The sequence below is a fragment of the Hypomesus transpacificus genome, chromosome 10 (assembly GCF_021917145.1).
Source record: "Hypomesus transpacificus isolate Combined female chromosome 10, fHypTra1, whole genome shotgun sequence".
Classification (NCBI taxonomy): Eukaryota; Metazoa; Chordata; class Actinopteri; order Osmeriformes; family Osmeridae; genus Hypomesus; species Hypomesus transpacificus.
Window position 1 is genome coordinate 5,598,472 of NC_061069.1, and position 12,816 is coordinate 5,611,287.

Below are 12,816 nucleotides of genomic sequence, written 5' to 3' on the forward strand. Positions count from 1 at the left end.
AACAAAAGGACATGAAGGTTAAACAGTGGCGAATTAAAGTAACTCAACTGCAATTATTAGTGGCGTTATGTAGTAGAGTATAATACTAACATTAAATGAATTAACACTAGTTAGAATCATTGATAGAATATTAATTGGTGGTTTTTATTGAATGCACTCATTTCCTACTGTTTAATTTACATGAAATGGAATGTGTTCAGTGATTTCTATTCTAATATGTGTCTTTTGTTCCATAATACAAAAGTCATTGCATGCATCAATTTGTTTATCTGTACTTTTGGCAGCAGATCGTTTGCAAGGTTTTTCTTTAGATTAGCTTTTTTTTTTTTTTTCTACGAATAATTTTTATCACATCTGTTTTTAATGAGGAACTTTCGTCCCATATTTTTTGCAGAGACCGGTGGCTCATTGCTTCAACACCTTCAGTGTGCAACACAATTTCATTTGCCCAAAGCACACAGGTACATAGAAATGTTTACTTCAAAACACAACTCTCATAATTAACCTAAAAAGCTATGTCAATCCACCAAATCCTTTTAAACTCACTTTAGAAAATACCACATTGCAACATAATTGTTTCTTCTTTTTCTTTTCAATATCGCATCCATACCACATATGACCAGCAGGTGTCCTCAAACACCATTGAGTAACTGACGCAGCAAATGTTCCTTGAATATTGCATGTTATACGCATTTATCACATAGTTTTACATCACTGTTTAACCATTTGTGTTGCACTCGAGTTCAACTTTGTTGAGGAAGTTCAAAACCTCACAGGCAGTCCAAGCAGATAGCCTTAAATGTCCTTCAGGTTAATACAAAACAGTTGTGGGAGAATGTTACACAACTTCTGTTCAAAAAAGCAACGCAAGTACAAACTCAGCAGCCAAGATGGATGTCAGTTAGACAGTTGTTGATTATAACAGCACAAACAGAAAGGTGAAGATTTTGAATTTCTATAGTTTTTCCAAATAGTTTGGCTTGGTTATGCTGAACAAGTACCGCAGTGCCAAATACTCATATGTAAAAACCTTTATGCTTGCTTAGCCTAGTACTAAATAAAGTCAAATCTTTCAGGTAAATCACACATTACATGTGAGTCGGAGGCAACTCTACAAAGTACAAATTGAAAAGGTTGGGAGAAGGCAACACTTTTGTTGCTGTATCTTTGCTAAAATACTCAGTGGAATTCTGTTATTGTGGAAAAGCAAAACCTTGCATGGAACAGTGTTTTGTTCATGCAAGCCAAGCTGCTAAGCCCCGCGTTACCTTATCCTATTAGCTTCTTTTGGATGAATCAAACACTAAACACAAAGCAATTAAAGGATAGTCACAATTTTCACATAGCACCATGCCATCGGTTTCCAGTTCAATACCATCATTGCGATCGATATCGATACAAAAGGTCATTTCCACATCTTTCAAACAGAGAGGATATGCATGATTTAGGGAGCATCCACATTCACTTCTTCATGTAAACAAACAAAACAAAGATAAAGAGGTAGCAGACACACACACCAAAGGAGAGGGGGGCGGGACTTACTCTAGTCTGAGGTTTCCATTCAGGTGACTTCTAACAAGCAGGACCTCCAGTGCCTGGCTATGTGTGTGTACGTAAGTGCTTCTGTGTGCGTATGTGGAGGACATGTACACGTGAGAAGGGACAAACTGAGAAAAAGGCACACATTTCCCAGTCTTGACGGGCGCACAGTTGACCCCCCTTCCCCCCCCCATCGCCCTCTCCTTAGACCCGGATTGTGACGTGTTCCAGCGAGCGGGCCGGCACGGGCGCGGCGGCGGCCAGGGGCGGGGGCGGCGTTATCGCTTTCAGGCCGTTCCCCGGGCAACTCTGAGTGCTGACCCCCCGATTGAGGACCCCGGAGGGGATGAGCACGGCGTGCGGCTCGCTGCGGGGGATGTTGACGGGGCAGGAGCGAGTGCGGGCGTGGCCCTTGCGCCCGCCGGCGTGGCACACGAGGTCGCCCACCGTGTCGGCGGTGGAGAGGTGGCGTTTGAGCCAGCGCTCCACGCGCTCCTCCTTGTACTTGATGGAGTACCAGGTGAGGAAGATGAAGAAGAAGCCCAGGAACTTGAGGCTGGCCGCCAGGCCGAAGTAGACGAAGCGGAAGGAGGTGACGTCGTACTCCCAGCAGGAGCCGTGCACGCCGCAGTCCTGCTGCCACAGCATGCAGGTGGTGTCGATCACTGCGCCAAAGTAGATGGGCGTGGGGATGTAGGCTGGTGGGAGGGAGGGAGGCAGGGAGGGGCAGACAGGAGAGGAGGTCGTTACCTACTAGCGGTGTGGAAAGTCCATGGGGTCTGATGTAGAGTTGACTACATGTACAAGGTTTGAAATGGAATTGTGACAAATCCTAAACTAAAGCATTTTGCTACCCACCGAGGGTCCTGAGTAGAACAAACTGCATTCCCAGAGCAAAGGGCCTCTCCTGCTCTGCCACAGACCTATAAGACAGAACCAGCACACACACTCAAAACCAAGTCAGTCCTATCCAAGAAAGCTGCTTTATGTCCCTTTTACAGCAGACAAAGCCTTACATACAGCTCTGGAAAGATTGGAGAGACCATGGCACCTTTTTCTTTCATTTTCTTAAAAAGATTGACAAGGACAATTTTGAGTGAGGAACAAAAGGATAAAGATGTGCAGTGGCCTCTAAAATTGCACACATCTGTTCCTCACTCAAAATTGTCCTTCTCAACCCTTTTAAAAAGATGACAGAAAAAGGTGAAGTGGTCGATTTTCCTTTCCCCAGAGCCCTACAGCGCGGTGGTTTGCGGCACAACACGGTACCTGAGGGTGACGATGATGGCCGACGGCTGGGCGCAGGCGGTGATGAGCGTGACGATGAACAGGAAGATGAGGAAGGGGATGAGCGTGCTGCACGTGCGGTCGCACTTCCCCGACACGGCGTAGCCGTTCTCGTTCAGGTAGGTCTTGACGATGACCAGCTGCAGCTGGTTGCCCTGGCCGCCGGACGACGGCGTGATCACCTGCCGGCTCTGGACGCAGGCGCAGTCCGAGTAGTTCCTGATCTGAAGGGTGGGGTAGGCGCCCAGCACACACACACACACACACTCACAGTTGAACAATACTGCACTGTACCTACACACATACTTCCCATTTCCCCATCAGCGGATGTGTATGATGCCCAGTACATGCATGGTGCTCCGTGCACCAGACTCACTCCAGTGCTGTTGGTGGCCACGCTGCTGCAGCCGGCCAGGCAGGGGTTGAAGTAGGTGATGCCATCAGAGCCGCACACTGGGGCGTACTCGTGGATCTTACAGCCACAGTTGACGTTGCAGCCTCCCGTCAGGTTCCGCTGGGTCATAGTCAGAGTTGGCCTGAGGACAGACAGAGGAACGTGAAGAAAAAAAAGGTGGTGCCGGGGGGGGGGGGGGGGGGGGGGGGGGGGGGGGGGGGGGGGGGGGGAGATAAAGGAAGACTAGGCAGAGCCACAGAGAGAGAGAGATAAAGAGAGAGCGAGAGAGGAGAAGTGCTTATTTCACTAGCAGGGGGAAGGGGGGGGGGGGGGGTAAACAGAAGAACAGGGCAGGAGATAAAAAGAGAATTCACTGTACTGAAATAACCCCCCACACTCTTCTCTCTACGAACAGAACCCGGAGGACAGGCTCCCTCACTGTCGATGAAGTTGCACACTCCCTTGGCCAGGGCCACCATTTTGCTGTCTGAGCAGGGTAACAGACTGATACCATACTAAAGGCTGGCGTTTCTGTGATCGTCCTTAGGGGCTTATTTAACACACGGGGATTAAAATACATTCGGGAAAACAAAACAACCTTTTAAATAAAAACATGGGGCGCATGTTAAATCATTTTGGGTCCTAAATGTACATGAGCGGAGCCCAGTGCTTGAGCCCGAAGGTGACCCTGGCGGTGGGAGAGGAGATGTGTGAGTGGGATGACCAAGTCATAACAAGGGCCTGGCAGCGTCACAGACTGGGAGAGCAGAGACACAAGGCCTTAGGGGTGGACACAGAGCATTCATCAGGCCACAACAATAAAGTGCATTCATCTAGATCATAACACGGTGGGTGTGTGTGTGCGTGTCTCTGTCCGTGTGTGAGAGAAGGAGAGAATGTGTTTGTGTACCACTATGTGTGCGTGTGTGTGTCTGTGAGAGAAAGAGAGAGAGAGAGAGAGAGAGGGAATGTGTTTGTGTAACACTGTGTGTGTGTGTCTCTGTCCGTGTGTGTGAGAGGGAGATAATGTGTCTGTGTACCACTATGTGTGCGTGCGTGAGAGAGGGAGTGAATGTGTCTGTGTAACATTGCGTGTGTGTGTGTGTCAGAGTCCTCCACTGTGGGGACACCGGCTGTGGATGTGTGCTGAGGTGACAGTTAACACAACAGCCACAGGGGCCCTCCCTGCCTTTTCATAAAGTCCCAACGTCCCTCACCTCCCCCATGATCTCATCACCCTCCCACACACACACACACACACACACACACATGCAGCATCAACGTGCTGGCTGTCCCGTACCCGGTGGTGTATGGGATGTTGATGCCCCCCAGGTTGATGCTCTCGCAGCCCACAATGAACAGGGTGGAGAAACACAGCAGGGACACGCCGCTGCAGATCATGGCCAGCTTGGCCGACTCCCGCGCCCCCAGCTTCAGCTTCTTGATGATGTAGCCCCCCAGCACGATGCCCACCCCCGCACTGGGCACGATGATCACCCCTGAGGAGCAGGAGGGAGGGGAGGGAGGGGAGGGAGGGGAGTTACGGAGGGGGGGGGGGGGGGGGGGAGGGACAGTCAGAGTCTGTGGTGGTGCTGGCTGGCACAGTGGTGGGTACTTGAAGGAGGGGCAATCATTTACATGAAGGTTACATTAACTACCTTGTAACTACACAGCAATAGTAACAACATTGTAGGTATGTAGGAACTGTTGTGTAGTTAAATGGTTTTTAGTGCCAAGGTTATTCTTGGAACTTCATTCAGGTGATCTGGATAGATTTGAAATGCATGCATTGACTGGCACACCGTTGACACTTTGGGGAAAAAAGCAAATCCTTCCTGAAAAAAATCATCCATCATCTGATCACATTTGTATAATCAACGCATGACGTTGTTCTGACAATGATATCTTTGGTCCCGGCCATTTTGAGGACGCAAGAACCCTGAAACAGAATTAAAAAGAGGTGAGGCATGGAGACTAAACGGCCGACACACAAGGATACATCATGAGGATGACCAGGTGAATGGCACAAGCAGGATACTGCTTTCATCTAAGTGACAGTGAGGAGTGCGCCGTATCCTGAGCAGCTTTCCACACTGTGTTCACTACATTTCCCAGGTGCCCCTTTGATTTGAGGAACCAGGGTGTTGTATAATGAATAACTGTGGCTCAGTTCCAACACGTCGGTGCCAAGCTTGTCTTAAAGCACCCTTTGGAAGATGCTGGTGCTCTGTGGATGGTGTGTGTGAGAGCAGCACGTGAAACGGGGATTGAAGTCAAATGCAAACAGTGTGTGTACTAAGCTGACCCACTTGCCTTGATCTCATCAGGCAAATACATTCCCTTAAGCACTTCTGTGGCTTATTTGTGCAGAGCAGACTATCATTATGATTTCATAAATTGCCTCTCTTATTATTTAAGACTGATCATACTTGTGGCTTGGTGCGTTTCAAATCATGATGAAAAGGACAACCTATGACACACACAGGCCAGCTATGAAAACTGTGTGTGTGTGTGTGTGTTACCTGTATAGATGCTAGCGGCAGAGGCGGGGATGCCAAACTGGGACTCGATGAACTTGGGGATGAAGGTGATGAAGGCCGTGACGATGGCGCTCTCGGCCGTGTACGACAGACTGACGAACAGGAAGGTGACGTTGCTCAAGATTCTGACCGCAGCCTTCGGGAGGTCTGAGGACAGGGAGGGAAGTCGAGAGACAAACAGAGGGAGGAGAGAAAGAGAGACGGGGGAAAGAGAGAAAGAGAGATGGTGAGAAAGAAAGAGGAGAGTGAGAGGAGGAAAGAGAGAGAGGACAGCAAGAAAGAGAGAGGAGAGAAAGAGAGAGAGGGGGGGGGTGAGGGTCATGCAGTATCTTTCAACTTTTAACCCACCTGCTACTCTGGGAAGAGATAAAGGCATGAACTAGCCTAGATTTGTTGCACCTTATTTTGATATGTCCATTTTACCCCTCCAAACTGTCGTTATTCACCTACGACAAGGTCAACTCGGTTTCGCATTCCATCAGCCCTTTAAGGCGAGCTTGCTCACCTTTGATGTCCCTGCCAAAGCCCATGGAGGAGGTGACCGTCTGGCTCTTGCTGTTGTTCTTCTCCCGCATGACGTCGTCGTCGCTCGACATGTCGTCCAGGGTGATCTTTTTCCTCCTCTTCTTCTTCTTGTGGCGGGGGGGCAGCTTCTTGGGGAAGGTGAACATGGGGAAGATGACCAGCAGCATGGCGACTGAGCACAGCAGGAACCCGCTCCACCTGGGGGAGGGAGGGGGGACAGCTCATTATCCAACCACAGAGGACCACACACACACAGGACCACACACCTGCTTCCCCCCGGACGCCGTCACGGAGGACGCGCTGTGGCTCACCAGTTGCCGATGAAGCGCGGGTCGCTCTGGTCGATGTTCACCACGGTCTTGGGGTCCACGTAGAATCCGATGAGGACTCCGCCCAGCAGGTAGCCGGCAGCAGGCCCCAGGGCTCCCATCACATACATGATGGCTGTAGACACAGAGGGACAGGTTCCATCCATATCCTGAGGACCTACTAAGGATCTAACCCATCTGCCACCCCCCCCCCCCCCCCCCCCCCCCCCCCCCCCCCCCCTCTTCTGATGTTGCCATCTTACAGGAAGGGAGGCCGCAAACTCAAACGTAATGACTGGTTTTTCAATGAGGTGGTGTGAGGACTGGTGTGCCTTCCTTTGACTTCACCATGTGGCATGGTCATATCATTGAATCACTGGGATGCCTTTAAACCTTATAATACAGTCTAATACTGTAATCCAGAGATAAAGCAATGCACAGTAGGCCTAATAGGTGCCACCGGTCCAAATAGCATACCAAGTTACAGCTAATGATTAGGTTTCCAGCGCTTTTCCTATAACAAGTTGATCTTGCAGAGGGCCAATGTGTTATCCTATTTAGATATACAACACTAACTGAAGCAGCAAAGTTTCAAGGACCATCCTACTTCCTGAACATGATGTTCTTTCTGTGAGAGAAGAGAAATCCCAAACACCTAACAACATCTGCGACAGAAACAAAACACACGCACGCCGTAAACCGATTCACTCCCCCAATAATGCCAGACACATTCAGGAAGTATGAGCCCCGTCCGATTGTGTGTATTATGCTCAGTTGACCAAAGCCTGAAATAATCCCTTATCTGGCCGAGTGATGGGGCAGAACACTCTTAGCTCTGCTTGTTACGCAATGCTACCCAGCCACGCAGCAGGAGGCCTGGGGTCAGCAGGCAGGGGCAGGCACACAGGCCAGCCTGTCGGGACAGACAGCAGCTCCTCTCTGGACCACACAGCGTCTTAAGACGCGGAGCTGAAACATGCAGCGTTCCCCGGGAAAAAGGCTTTTCTCGTCTTTCATGGACGGCTGACTGCAGTGCAGTGAGCTGTGGAAAGGGTGGAAGGAAGCAGGGGGTGAGGGAGGAGGGGGGACGGGGAGAGTCTTGCAGATGCAGACAATCTTCCTGTTGACCAGCCAGGGAGTGGAAATATGGTTCCTGAATCTCTGAATGTGGTTGCCGTAGCACTATTTGGCTGAGTGGGTGGGGATTAGAGTCGTTTAAAAGAAGCACGGGCCAACACACCAGAGCCAGGGAGACGGAGAAGTGGAGATGGCTACGGCTTCAAGGTTTTAATGGCTGTGACGTCTGACCCTTTAAGTACAACAAGGGTTTAGTCAGTATGGGGAAAACCACTGCAAGTGGGAATACATTGAGAATGAAGAGTCAACTGTTTCCACACCTTCCTAATCACTGCCTCTTGTGTGGGTTTATGATAGGGATACTGCAAAACACAGGTTTTGCTATATAAAACCAATGGTTTCTTGAACAATTGCTAATACAACTTGATTTATTCATTGCCATTGCCCAATTACAATTGTTGATTTTGAGCCAAATCTTTTGGATCTGGAGTAGTACATGAGGCCAGATCAGCAGAGAGAAACATACATGCCCATAAAGGTGATTGACTGCAGCGATCCATAACAGTCACTGAGGGGGCTGGCAGTCGGATCAATGTGCCCAGCATGCGACCTTGCAGTGGAAGATGGAGGTGGCAGGCCGGGGGACAGGACGGCACAATCACATGTTCTGGGATGACGGCATTGTCATGGCAACTGCTGACACAGCTGTCTCCAACTTCCCAACCTACTGCCCCACCATCCCTCCATACTCAACCATGAGCAGGACACACACACACACACAACTACACACAGAAGTACTCCGAAAAGCCAGCTCATCATTTGCTAGAATGTTTTGTCTGGGCAGAATTTCGCAATTGCTAATTACAGGACACGCTCAACAAAGCCTCTTGTACGTATCACTATACCATGTAACTAGATGCTTTTTCTAGGCTAGCTTTGGTTTTAGTGCCATTGGTGTTCAATTTGACAGCACAGAATTCTCAAGCCCAGATAACCCCCAAATGTGTCAGGAGGACTGCTTGAGTCAGCAGTTTTTCTTTTCTTTCTCTTCTACAAAGCAGAAGCTTTAGTTCCAGTATGAACACTGATGAAAGTATCAGTTACAGAAAACCTCTTCAATTCCACATCTGAGAATAAAAGAGTGTAAAACAACACCTTGTAAAAGAGGCCTAAATGTCCACCCAGAAATATGAACCACTAACTGGATTAACTGATAAAACCAGGCCTCTGAATGTAGAAAGCAGATAAGCGAGGGAGTCCTCGTGACCTTGAGGTTTTTTTTCTTGCGTTAAGGTTTGTCTCTTTAAATATGGACTAAAATAGCTCATCTATTTGAAACTACCAGTGAACTGTCGACTGAACATGAAGACTGCTGTCCTCCCCACCTACCGCAGGTGTGTCCTCAATACCTCCTGACTGGGAGCTTTACTGCCTGTTACAGGAAGTGATCTGCCACAGACAGGAAGACTCGACTCCATGTTTCCCTTGTTCTTCATTGACAAACTACCAAAATGTAATACTGATGGCTATTACAATTAAATATGAATGAATGAATGAGGCCCTTGCTGTGTCTCCAAGTCTAATCACTACTTTAACTACTGACAGTAACTAACCACTTCTGTTAGTTTCCAACCAGCCCCCTTACATTAAGGCAATTGTACAACAGTACCCGATGGTGCCAACGAAACTGTGTTGTCCAATGATCAAAGACCTGTTTCATTTGTTATCCCAGCGGGCTTTCAACAGGAATGTTGATGGAAAAGCATGTCGACTAGGAAGAGGGGGGGGGGGGGGGGCACTGTGCCTGCTATAAGGTTTTTTTCACAATTCTTTGTAGCAGGCACCAGCCTGTTTCCAAACGTGTTCAGTGCCTGTTGAGGATACTGATCAGGGTATTGGGACAAAAGGTTTTACAGAGAGCTTTGAATGGGAGAGAAGATTGTTCACTGTTTGAGGTCCAAGGTTAAATTCAGAGTTTTCCGATGGATAAGTACAACTGTGTCTTTCAGCAAGAAATATAATGTAACTTTGAAAAAACAAATGCATCCATATGGCCATCCTCAATCATGTTTTTTTGAATTAAATGTACGGAATCTCACCGTTGAATGACAATAAAAGTTGAAGACTACTTGTTTAGCATTCAGTTCTTATTCCACCTATTTGATAAGAGTATATTTGAAGACAGATATTCATTGTATCTTTTACGACATAATATCTAACCAAACATCAGTGGACTAACAAAATGATATTTTTGCTAAAAGTCAATAGGATTCAGTGACTCTCTTCTCAAGGGTGGGTAAGGGGCTCTTTCAGCATGGACTTCAAAAGGAGGCTCACGCATCAAATTAAGTCAGATAATGCCTTCATGGCACTCACCACACACACACACACACTCACACACACACATGCACTCACACAAATGCAACAAATGCCACAGCTATTTGCTTTGACATCTCAAACACAGCACACAGGTACCTACCTAGATACAAGGAGGCATTCTCCTTCTTGACGTTGTCGTCCAAGTAAGTGGGTCCGAGGGTATAGATGGGCGTTGACCCCATGCCCACCAGGATTTGGGCAATAACAAACAGCGCCACATACAGGTTGTGTTCGTTGCCCTCCTGGTCTCTGGGACAGGAAGACACATCCAGGAAGTCCCGCCCACTCCCATTGTTGTTCATGCACAGGCCCTCGTTTCCTCTGGATGAGTTCACTTCCTGGATTTGGTAGGGCGGGGAGATGAAGTGAGGTAAAGAGAATAGGGCCGCCCCCACTGCAATGAAGACCCCACCCACCGCCAGCCAGCGAGGCCTCTGTCCCCGCCCTCCAAAGTAGCTAATGAAGACGACGACCACTAAGCTCCCTATGTCGAAACAGCTGACGAGCAGTCCAGACTCAGAGCTTCTCAGGCTGTATCGTTTCTCTATGGTGGTGATGACGCTACTTAAGTAGCCAGACACCATTAGCGACTGTATAAATGTCAGATAGCACATACAGAACAAAAAACAACGCGAGTCCTTTAGAATCACACTCATATATTCCCGGGTGGGCAAACGAATGCGGCCTAGACTTGAAACGAGGAAGTTTGAGTTGATTATGCGTCTTGCTTTCTGTCCGTCTGAGTTGAATGAGCTACTGAGTGCCACCACTCGTGAAGTGGGGGGCTGGAAATTAGTCCTGGTGGGAGACTCAGGTTGACACAATTCGGTCCTTTGAGGGAGTTGGATACATTCTGCACTCTTATCCAATATTGTGGAGGTATGCATAGTGCTGGCCAACAAGGTCTCACGCTGTTGGGCTGAGTCATTCAAGACTGGTAGACTTTTAGATTTGAAACTAGGATTAGGCTCTTCAAACTGACCAGACAAATCATCTACTTTTTGAAGAGCTTCTGAAGGGTCACTTGCTTTATCTTCATGCTCACATGAAGCCATCGTGTTGCCGGTTACTTAGTCTATCACAAAATGTCCATTCACTTTCTACAGCAACTGTCACCACGCAAAATGTAAATTCATTCAAGCGTTAAAGTGCTTCTTGTTGTAAGCGCGGATACATGGTTTATGGCTTGAACACTTGCTTATCTGAAGAAAAAAAAAAAACGTTTCCAGCACCACCGCATGTTTTGTTTTTTAGTCGTATCACGTGCACGCGGATGAGGTGCTTGCTGATCTTCCAGAACTGTTCCTGTCAGGCAAGGTTTATTACTTGACAGGTGCTTGCAAGAAGAGCAAAATGAAAATGAACTTGCGCAGTTGGCTAACAGCCTTGACATAGTCCTTGCGTCATTCCTGTCATAGAACACAGAAAGATAAGTTAAAGATAAAACAATATGTATGTTCTCCCAGTGTAGCAACAAACCCTTGATCACATTGATGATAGGAAAACGGACATGAGCCTCCCCTGTCGTACAGCGAACGTTATTAAGTAAAGCGTTAACATAGCGTTAACATAACGTATACTGAAAAATATCCTTAATAGCTACATTAAAATAAATTGCTGTATAGTGAGTGTCTCTGGAATCAAATATGATTTCAGAATAGCTTGCAGTTGCAAACCATAATGTCGAACAGAATACCATCTTGTTGCATTTTAGACAACTGATGGAGAAGGACGCTGCAGTGCAAATCCATCTGATTGGGAAATGCAAGATAGCTTAGCCACCGTCTGCGGCTAATGATTAGTCGCTAGCAGCTAGCCAGTGCCAAAGGGTGAGCTTGTGGTCATCTACTGTATGAGCCAGATAGCTGGCACCCAATTCATAAAATAAATAATAATATAACATAGTAGCCAAGCTGTCAATATTACGTAACAAACCTGATATTTATACGCCATAGCAGAACCCTTCATTCCTCTTCACAAGTTCAGCAACTGCATGAGAGAGGAAAAAGACAATGACGTCCCATAATTTCACCCGTGAAAAACGGGAGTTGTTTACCACCACGAGCCGGGTCTCCGCAGCGCTAGAGCATCCTCAATGGTTCGATTTTACTGGGGCGGAAGTGTCGTCTTGTTCCTTTTCATCAAGACAAAAACACACAAATGTATGATAAAAAAAAAGAAACATTAACAATATATCTAGCTAACCATAATTTACTGGGCCTAACCATTATTTGAAATATGAAATGTTTTGCATTTAGCCAATTATTAATTGATGTATTTATTACTAGCCTGTATCAAAAGTCACACGCGTTAAGAACTGAATTAAAATACGTTGATTTCTAACCAAATAAATACATATCCAAATCCCATTTAAAATTAATGTCATAAATGTCTTAAAATGCTATATCGTTTTCAATTTCCGTTTTTTAAGGTTAGTCATGGTTTGAGGAATTGAACGTATGCTGATAGTAAGCTTTTGATACAATGGATCGATATGATTGTGAGAGATTTATTTGCCTTGTATGCTTGTTATAAAGAAATCAATTGCTAAGCAGTACTTCATAAGTTGCACCACCACTCTGTATCTTATTTTTGACAGGGTTGCCCCCTGTGGTTGGTGGGAGGATATTACACCTGGGGGACTGGAATGTCCATGATGACCTGATTGTCTTTGGCAGCACCAATGAAATTCGATAGGTTGTTTAAGGCTTACCTTATAATTATAAAGTGGGTATTCCATAAGTGCTATTTTGCCCTTTGCACATGA

General features: G+C 47.1%; 1 protein-coding gene across 1 annotated transcript; it reads right to left on the bottom strand.

Annotated features, from left to right (window-relative positions):
• Window positions 1-961: 961 nt before the first annotated feature.
• On the bottom strand, window positions 962-12,141 carry LOC124472751 (solute carrier organic anion transporter family member 5A1-like). The gene is made up of 10 exons (XM_047027763.1): window positions 11,985-12,141; window positions 10,150-11,458; window positions 6,597-6,729; window positions 6,266-6,483; window positions 5,743-5,907; window positions 4,521-4,719; window positions 3,203-3,362; window positions 2,809-3,050; window positions 2,398-2,462; window positions 962-2,237 (listed from the first exon to the last, which is right to left on the bottom strand). The coding sequence occupies exons 2-10, from the start codon at window positions 11,102-11,104 to the stop codon at window positions 1,744-1,746; spliced, it is 2,631 nt and encodes an 876-aa protein (XP_046883719.1). The 5' UTR covers window positions 11,105-11,458; window positions 11,985-12,141; the 3' UTR covers window positions 962-1,743.
• Between the last annotated feature and the right edge of the window lie 675 nt (window positions 12,142-12,816).